The following is an 8946-nucleotide window of genomic DNA, read 5'->3' as shown; positions in this document are numbered from 1 at the left end:
ACTCCCTGCCGGGGGCAGGGGACCCTGGCGGTAGCAACTCAGGACACAGGAAGCAGGACGGTGCTTTAAAGGGAAGCCCCCACCGACAGAAGTGAGCGCTGTTCTTGGAACTTTCACTCCAGAAGTACTCTCTGAAGAACCATTGCAGGAATGGGCGCTGCCAGGGAGAGCGCCCCCTGCAAGGGGGGGCACGGCCAAGAGGGTGCTCACTGCAGAAGTGGGGGGGAGGCCTTGCCAGGGGGCGCTCACTGCAGGGAGCGGAGGAGGGGCGGAGCACCACCGGGGTCGCTCCTCTACGGAGGGAAGGGCGCCCCTGGCAGAGAGGCTGGAGCAAGAAGAAAGAGGAACTGGGCCAGGGAGAGCTGACTCAGTCTCTCTGGTCTCCTCTTTGGTCCCCGCCGGCAGGAGGCCCGGTCTCTGTGCTCCCGCCCGCCGCCTCCCACCCCAGACCCCTCCTCCCCTCCCGCTGCTGCCGCCGTTTCCTGTGGCTGAGACTCTCGCTCAGCCATGAGCTCACCGCCCCTAATGGGTTGCAGCTGCCTCGCTACTCCAGCCCTAGCTCCCCCTTCCCGGCCTTGGAGCCGACGGCCCACTCTGCCTTCACCCCCGCCCGTCTCCACCTCCCCCCACCCACGCGCACAGCGCCCGGGAACACTGGGGGTCTGTCTGCTCGCCTACACACCTTGGGGCCGGGTCTGTGCGCTGACGCACTAAATGTCTCCAGAGTGGTTGCCCTAGCTTCTCAGACGGCCGAGACAATCGAGCCACTCCAGCTGGACGGACTCAGAGAAAAACATGCAATTTTGTCTAGAGGCAAAGTCAGGGCATGGGGGGAGGGGTGGGTAGAGAACAAGGTAGAGGCTGCATCGGGCATCCCCCTTCCCCACCTACGGCAAAGAAATCTGGTCAAGGGAACTTAAAAGGCCACCTGGAAAGAGAAGTAAGTTTGCAAAGGAATAGCCCGAGGGGTGGTTGTTTAGGGTGTGGGGTGCAGAAAGTTGTCTCACTGATTCATTTAGGGAGGCAGGCTGAGTCTTTTGAGAAGGCCGCTCCCTTCCTTGGAGAAAGGTTGGCAAAGAGAGGTCACACGGGAATCAGAAGGGAATCAGAAAAGATTTCAACCGGAATGCTGACATGCCATCAAGGCCCCCTCCTCCCTTCCCTACACATTCCTTTTGTGGCTTTTTCCTCTTTCAACTGCCCCCACCCAGTTCTTTGTAACCCAATTCCATATGCTGTAGGAGTGGGTAAATACTAGAGCCACACTGGGAATGGGAAGAGGGGTGCTTCCCAAGGCAGTCACAGACAGTCTTTTCCATCTTCCTTCTTCCCACCAAATGACCATCTCTAGGATATAATTGTGGGTGCTGGTGCCTCCACTTAAGATGGGGGTCTCTGGATAGTGGGTCTTGTGAGACGGGATTTGCAGAATGGCTGTGTGGAAGCCCCCGTCACCCCCTCCGAAGTTCTCAGTCATCTCAGCCAAAGTTCTCAGCTCATTCCCCTGATGGCCCAGAAGTCAGTCTCTTCCCTCCTGGGAGGGCCTATGCAATCACCCCAATTCGCAAGCACTGGGAACTGCCCTGATCAGAGCATCCAGAACAAATCCTCCCTGGATCCCCAAAGCCAGGTTCTTAGAGCTCGAGTGTGGAGTGCACTGCTAGGTTTGTGCACTCTTACTGACCCAGCCCCACTCCCGTCTGGGCTCACTCAGCCAGCATTTCCTAAGTGTTCGCTTTTTGCATGCACTGTACAATGGGGGTCCTGTGCAGCCCCCAAGGAGCCATGCTTGGGTGATCTCTAGAGGTCTGTAGCCTTGTCCTATCTTCTCCCAGGAGCCTGAGCCAGTGGAGGACTGTGTGCAGAGCACACTCGCTGCCCTGTACCCTCCCTTTGAGGCGACGGCCCCCACCCTGTTGGGCCAGGTGTTCCAGGTGGTGGAGAGGACTTATCGGGAGGACGCACTGAGATACACGCTGGACTTCCTGGTACCAGCCAAGCACCTGCTTGCCAAGGTCCAGCAGGAAGCCTGTGTGAGTGTCTGTACATCGCTTTTCTACCTGCCCTGAGATTCACTGTTTAACTCTAGAGACTAGCCAGGCTGACTAATTTCCCCCACCCAGAGACAGTCTTCCCTCATACTGATCCTTCCAGGGGTACTTACGCCTCATTCGCTGACTTCCCACAAATTTTGACCCTCACAGACACTGATCACACAGAAACACACACACACATACACACTCATCTTCCCCAAATTTTGACCCTTAAGAAACACTGACTCCCAAAGACCCTGACCCTCCAGACCCAATTCCAGACATTTTTCCCTCTTCATATGAATTTCTCAAGATAATAACTCCCCCAGACATGACTCAACAGAGATCCTTCACTTCTACAGTTATAAAGACCTCTTAAGTCTTTGATTCCTCCAAAAAATGGCATCTGCTGACCATGTCTTTGTAATGATTCCATTATTACCCTCCCACATATGGAACTAGCTTCCTAGAGAAGCTTCCTACCACCAGAAGACTGAGGAGTCCCAATCTCTTCCTCTCTGCCACAGGAACACCCCAAGATCTCCCCTTCTGCTCCCCTGGGATTATAACCCCCCCCAGGCATCATGCCAGTCCTGCCTAGGGTGGACTCATTCTAACTGTCCCCTCCTACTGGTTTCTTCAGCAGAGGCCTGAATGCAGCCTCCCACCTCTCTCCCCAGGCCCAATACAGTGGATTCCTGTTCTTCCATGAGGGCTGGCCCCTCTGCCTGCATGAGCAGGTGGTGGTGCAGCTAGCAGCCCTACCCTGGCAGCTGCTGCGCCCGGGAGACTTCTACCTGCAAGTGGTGCCCTCAGCCGCCCAGGCACCTCGTCTGGCACTCAAATGTCTGGCCCCAGGGGGTGGGCGGGTGCAGGAGCTTCCTGTGCCCAATGAGGCCTGTGCCTACCTATTCACACCTGAGTGGCTACAAGGCATCAACAAGGACCGGCCAACCGGTCGTCTCAGTACCTGCCTACTGTCTGCGCCCTCTGGGATTTCACGGCTGCCCTGGGCCGAGCTCATCTGCCCACGATTTGTGCACAAAGAGGGCCTCATGGTTGGACATCAGCCAAGCATGCTGCCCCCAGAACTGCCCTCTGGGCCCCCAGGGCTTCCCAGTCCTCCACTCCCTGAGGAGGCACTGGGCACCCGGAGTCCCGGGGATGGGCACAATGCCCCCGCTGAAGGACCTGAGGGCGAGTACGTGGAGCTGTTGGAGGTGACGCTGCCCGTGAGGGGGAGCCCAACGGATGCTGAGGGTTCCTCGGGCCTCTCCAGAACCCGGACGGTACCCACCCGAAAGGGTGCTGGAGGGAAGGGTCGGCACCGGAGACACCGGGCATGGATGCACCAGAAGGGCCTGGGACCTCGGGACCAGGATGGGGCGCGCCCACCGGGCGAGGGGAGCAGCAACGGAGCTTCCCCTGAATCTCCACCGGGAGCTGAGGCTGTCCCAGAAGCAGCAGTACTGGAGGTATCTGAGTCCCCAGCAGAGGCCCTGGGTGAAGCCTCTGAATCTTGTCCCCTGAGGCCAGGGGAGGTTGGAGGAGGAGCAGGCCAGGGGGCTGAAGGACCACCTGGTACCCCTCGGAGAACAGGCAAAGGAAACAGGAGAAAGAAGCGAGCTGCAGGCAGAGGGGCTCTTAGCCGAGGAGGGGACAGTGCCCCCCTGAGCCCTGGGGACAAGGAAGAGACCTGCCACCAGGAAGCCCTTGTCAACCTGCCCTCACCAAATGAGCAAGAGCTTCCAGAATGCAGCTTGGTTAAGGAGGAGCGTGAATGCTCTGGGAAGACAGAATCTGAGCCAAAAGAGGAGCTCAAACCAGCAAACGAAAAAGAACCCCAGCCCCCAGAGGCCCATAGGCCTACAGAAGAGGGGGCCACAGAGAGCGAGCAGGAGGGGCCGAGCCTGGTGTGTATGGCAGGTGAGATGACACTGAGGCCCATTGGGCAAGGCCAGGGAAGGTCGGACCTATGGGAGGGGGCTGGAGGAGGAGCAGGGATCAGGCTGAGAGCAGAAAAGCCAGACCTATCCTCACCTTGGGCCCATAGCTCTGTCTGTGTCTGTGCAGGGCACACAGGCCCAGAGGGACTCCTACCTGACCCCCCAACATCACCCGTGGAGACTGTGCAGGAAGGAAAAGGAGACAGCATTCTAGAAGAGTCCCCTCCAGTCTCTACCTCCGATGACCCTGATGTAGCTTGGGACCTGATGGCATCTGGATTCCTCATCCTGAGTGGTCAGTGGGCATCAGTGGGTGAAACGAGAGGGGACTGGGGAGAGAAGCAGTTGGGGTGGGCTTGTGGGGGAGGCAGACAGGGTGGAAGGGAGGGAGACAAGTTTGCTCCCAGCCAGGACAGCCTGGCCATTTTGTGTCTTCAGGAGGGGTGGACCAGAGTGGGCGAGCTCTGCTGACCATTACCCCACCGAGCCCTCCTGAGGAGCCCCCACCCTCCCGAGACATGCTGAGCACTGCTCTTCATTACCTCCACTCACTGCTCAGGTAACCGAGGCCCAGCATGGCACCCTGGACACTAATTTCTTGAGTTATGAGGACCCTGACCTCCTTTTCAGGACACTGACCTTCTGACCTCTAGGACACCTACTTCTTCAACCTTCAGGTTTTCAAGTCATTGACCTCTGCCCCTACTGACCCCTGACCTCCAGGGTAATATCTTCATTGATCCTCTTCGTTGATCGACTTCTGATATCCTACCATACTACCTAGATTATCAAAACATTGGTTCACTCATTCAACAAATATTTATTGAACACCAAGTACTTATTAGGCACCACACTGCAGGCTGATACCGAATTTCTACCATCCTAGAACAGAATTCTTAACTTCTCAGACCTTGGTCCCTTAACCCAGTACCCATATGAATGTAGAGTCCTGATTGCCAGGTCACTAACTCTTAGACACACATCCCAGAATGTGGTCCTTTGCCCTCTTCTTCCCAAAGGTACCAGGAACTGACTTCTCCTAAGGACTACTAACACTAAAACCAGACCCCATGTCTCTGCCTTGCCTCATCTGCTGTCCCCCAACACACACACACACACACACACACACTGCAGCCTCCTTGGCCCTTCCTGTCCCCATAGGCCTGATCTACAGATATTGGGGTTGTCCGTCCTGCTGGACCTTCGCAAGGCACCCTCACTGCCTCCAGCACTCACTCCTGTCCTGAGTCAACTTCAGGTAACTACCCCTTGAGACAAGCAGTTCCCCCAGGATCCTAGCTCTTCTTTAGTGTCCATTCCAGGCCAGGCCACCCATGTGCCTAGAGTTCAGGGTTATTCTTCTCTGCCCTCAGGACTCAGGAGAGCCTCCTCTCATTCAGCGGTTGCTGATTCTCACTCCTGATGACCCTGCAACTGAACCCTATGGATTTCAGGTTTGAGCCCCTCACTCCCAGCTAGTCTCCCATCAGTAGTGGAGAGAAGGGAAGAGGCTGGCTGGAGCCCCAGGCTGGTCTGTGAATCCCTGGATGCCCAGACAGAAATCTCCTGCCTTCACATGTCTACAGCGTGCTGAACTGCTGTTGGAGAATGATCTGAAAAGAGTAGCCAAGCCAGAGGAGCTGCAGTGGGTCTTAGGCGGTCACAGGGACCCTTCTCCCAGCCACTGGGTAGAGATACATCAGGTAAGCCTTGCCTCCACCACTTGGGACACTGGGGAGCCATGAATGACCCAGCTGAGGATATTCTAGGAGAGAAGGCAGATCTAAGACACACCATAGGGTGACGAAAAAGTTGTTTCCATTCAATTCAGCAAGTATTTATAGCTCCCAAATATTGAGCAAAATATTGTACATCGTGCCATGGGCTGTTGAGGGAGATGGGAGGAGTATTTAAGTGAATTCTTAATACAACAAAAAGTAGCATATGATTCTTAAAGGGAAATAAATAATGAGACAAGAGTGCAAGATAGTATTACTGGGTTTCCTGAAAAAACATTAAGAGTCAAAAGGCTGGTTCTTCTTCCATGTGACCTTGAACAAGTTACTTTACCTCACTTCTGGAGATGGTACCCTTTCTGTACCTGCTCCTTGCACCAGCATCCAGGCCTCAGGCTCCTCATCAGCAAAGTGCAGCAATGGTGGCATGACTTCTAAAGGTCCTTCCAGCACTTATCTTCCCTGATTCTATGAAACTAAGCGCGATGAGTCTTCAAGAAGAGAGAAATAGACATGATCTGAGCTGAGTATGAAAGGGGGTTTGTAGCATGGTCTCGCATTTCCCCTTTGATGTCAAAGGGGAAGTAGATCTGAGTAGGCAGAGAGGGGGTTTGACAGGGTGAAGCCCCAGTGCAGGCAGAGGAAAAGAAGGCTCATAGTTACCAAGCTGTACAATGCCCCAGGCCCATGCTAGCTGCTGAGCTGGCATTCTCTCTTTATAACTCATAAAAGCCTGTCATATCCTGACTTTACAGCTGAGGAAACTGATGTTCAGGAAGGCTCCTGAACTTGCCCAGCATCATACAATTAGTAAGCAACAAAGTCAGGGATTGAACTCAGCATTGCTTCCATCAAAGTCTCTGGGGCGGCCTCACCCCCACCCTGGGGCTCAGGTTCCTTTCTAAACTCTGATCCTCAACTCCATCCCTGTGTCTGGGTTTTAGGAAGTGGTAAGGCTATGCCGCCTGTGCCGAGGTGTGCTGGGCTCTGTGCGGCAGGCCATTGAGGAACTGGAGGGAGCAGCGGAGCCAGAGGGAGAGGTATGAAATGATATGGGACGATGGGGGATGGGTTAGGGATGGGGCTAGGGTGGAGACTCTCGGTGGAACCCCAACTGCCCACTGCTACCTATCCCCAGGAGACGGTGGGAATGCCTGAGCCCCTGCAGAAGGTGCTGGCAGATCCCCGGCTGACGGCACTGCAGAGGGACGGGGGGGCCATCCTGATGCGGCTGCGCTCCACCCACAGCAGCAAGTACGAGGGATGGGTGTGCGGAGGCAGGTGGAAGTGGGAGGTGAAGACACAGCCAATGGCTGCCAACAAACTTAGCTGCCAGATCATTCTTACTATGCATGTGTCTGGGCAAGATACCATGCTTTTCCACTTATTATCTCACAACCCTCACAACATCCCTATGTGCTAGTTGTCATTACAAATGAGGATTTGAGGCTGTGAGTAGTGGCTCACGCCTGGACACCTAGTGCTTTGGGTGGCTGAGGTGGGAGGATTGCTTGAGGAGTTCAGAGTTCAGGACCAGCCTGGGAACATTGGGAGACCTCGTCTCTACAAAAAATACAAAAAGTTAGCCAGGTATAGTAGTGCGCATGCCTGTAGTCCCAGCTACTCAGAAGTCTGAAGTAGGATTGCTTGAGTCTGGGGAGTGTGGATGCTGCAGTGACCTAAAGTTGTGCACTCCAGCCTGGGTGATGGAGCGAGACCCTGTCTTTTCTGTATTTAAAAAAAGAGAGGCGGCCAGGCTAGTGGCTCATGCCTGTAATCCCAGCACTTTGGGAGGCCGAGGCGAGAGGATTGCCTGAGCCCAGGGGTTCGAGACCAACCTGGGCAACTTAGTGAGACCTCATCTTTACAATAAATCAAAAAATTAGCTGGGTGTGGTGGTGCACGCCTATAGTTCCAGCTACTTGGAAAACTGAGGCAGAAAGATCGCCTGAGCCCAGCAGGTCAAGACTGTGGTGGCTGTGACCATGCTGCTGTATTCCAGCCTGGGCAACAGAGTGAGACTCCGACTCAAAAACAAAAAAGAGAGAGAGAGGATTTTGAGGCTCAGACATGTTAAATACCTTGGCCAAGGTCAGTCAAGAGTCAAGCATTGGCCGGGCTCGGTGGCTCAGCCAGTAATCCCAGCACTTTGGGAGGCCGAGTGAGTGAATTGCCTGAGCCCGCGGGTTCGAGACCCGCCTGGGCAACTTAGTGAGACCTCATCTCTACAATAAATCAAAAAAATTAGCTGGGTGTGGTAGCGCATGCCTGTAGTTCCAGCTACTTGGAAGGCTGAGGCGGAAGGATCGCCGGAGCCCAGCAGGTGGAGGCTGTGGTGGCCGGAGGCGTGCCACTGCACTCCAGTCTGGGTGACAGAGTGAGACTCCAACTCAAAAAAAAAAAAAAGTCAAGAGTTTGGACTCAAACCAAGGCATTTGAAATCTAGCCTGTCCTCTGATCCATGATGCTTTTCCACCTCTCATGCTTGCAACCCTTAAAAGGGCTCAAGGGCAGAATCGAGGGACTCCACAAGGACAGTGGTTCATCCTATCCCGCTCCTTCCCCAGGCTAGAGGGCCCAGGCCCAGCTACACTATATCAGGAGGTGGATGAGGCCATTCACCAGCTTGTGCGCCTCTCCAACCTGCACGTGCAACAGCAGGAGCAGCGGCAACGCCTGCGCCGACTCCAGCAGGTAAGCCAGGACCCCCATACCTCTCTTACTCAGCTTAGGAACTTGGCCTCTAGCACCCCTCTTTTCTGCTTCCAGTTGATGGTGTTATTGTAGCCTGGCTTGGCTGAATACCCCTCCCTCCCTCCTCATGTCCCCTGGAGGTTGGTCATGGTCAGTGTCAGATTCAACAAGAGGGTGGAAACATCTCAGCACCAGCAAAGAAAATAAGCCAGATCTCCCGCTCCCCTCTGTGTATACTTCATCAAAGGTCTTTAGAGTTTATAAGAGATGCTCAGGCACCCTAGGGAATCTTGGAAAGAGCTGACTGACTTTGCAGTGCCTGCTTCCATAGCTTAAAAATAATAAATGCCGCCAGCCTCCGTGGCTCAGCCTGTAATCCCGTGCCTTTGGGAGGCTGAGGTGAGTGGATTGCCTAAATCTGCGGGTTCGAGACCTGCCTGGGCAACTTGGCGAGACCTCATCTCTATAATAGATCAAAAATAAGCCGGGCGTGGTAGCGCGTGCCTGTAGTTCCAGCTATTTGGAAGGCTGAGGCGG

The 8946-nt window shown here is 54.8% G+C and overlaps 1 protein-coding gene across 1 annotated transcript in view; it reads left to right on the top strand.

Moving 5' to 3' along the window:
- The first annotated feature begins 1836 nt into the window (after window positions 1-1836).
- Window positions 1837-8946, top strand: part of ARHGEF40 (Rho guanine nucleotide exchange factor 40) — a 17699-nt gene continuing 10589 nt past the window's right edge. Inside the window, exons 1-10 of the mRNA XM_008056480.2 lie at window positions 1837-2033; window positions 2714-3959; window positions 4107-4274; window positions 4418-4538; window positions 5141-5237; window positions 5326-5433; window positions 5566-5682; window positions 6660-6755; window positions 6854-6969; window positions 8283-8409. Of these exons, the coding sequence (XP_008054671.1) occupies window positions 3089-3959; window positions 4107-4274; window positions 4418-4538; window positions 5141-5237; window positions 5326-5433; window positions 5566-5682; window positions 6660-6755; window positions 6854-6969; window positions 8283-8409 (1821 nt within the window). The 5' untranslated portion in view covers window positions 1837-2033; window positions 2714-3088. The remainder of the gene's footprint in view (window positions 2034-2713; window positions 3960-4106; window positions 4275-4417; window positions 4539-5140; window positions 5238-5325; window positions 5434-5565; window positions 5683-6659; window positions 6756-6853; window positions 6970-8282; window positions 8410-8946) is intronic.

This window comes from Carlito syrichta, unplaced genomic scaffold, assembly GCF_000164805.1.
Source record: "Carlito syrichta isolate Samal-C Ts95f unplaced genomic scaffold, Tarsius_syrichta-2.0.1 Scaffold302382, whole genome shotgun sequence".
NCBI lineage: Eukaryota > Metazoa > Chordata > Mammalia > Primates > Tarsiidae > Carlito > Carlito syrichta.
The sequence above is the reverse complement of the archived record's forward strand: the minus strand, read 5'-3'. Positions and strand labels throughout refer to the sequence as shown.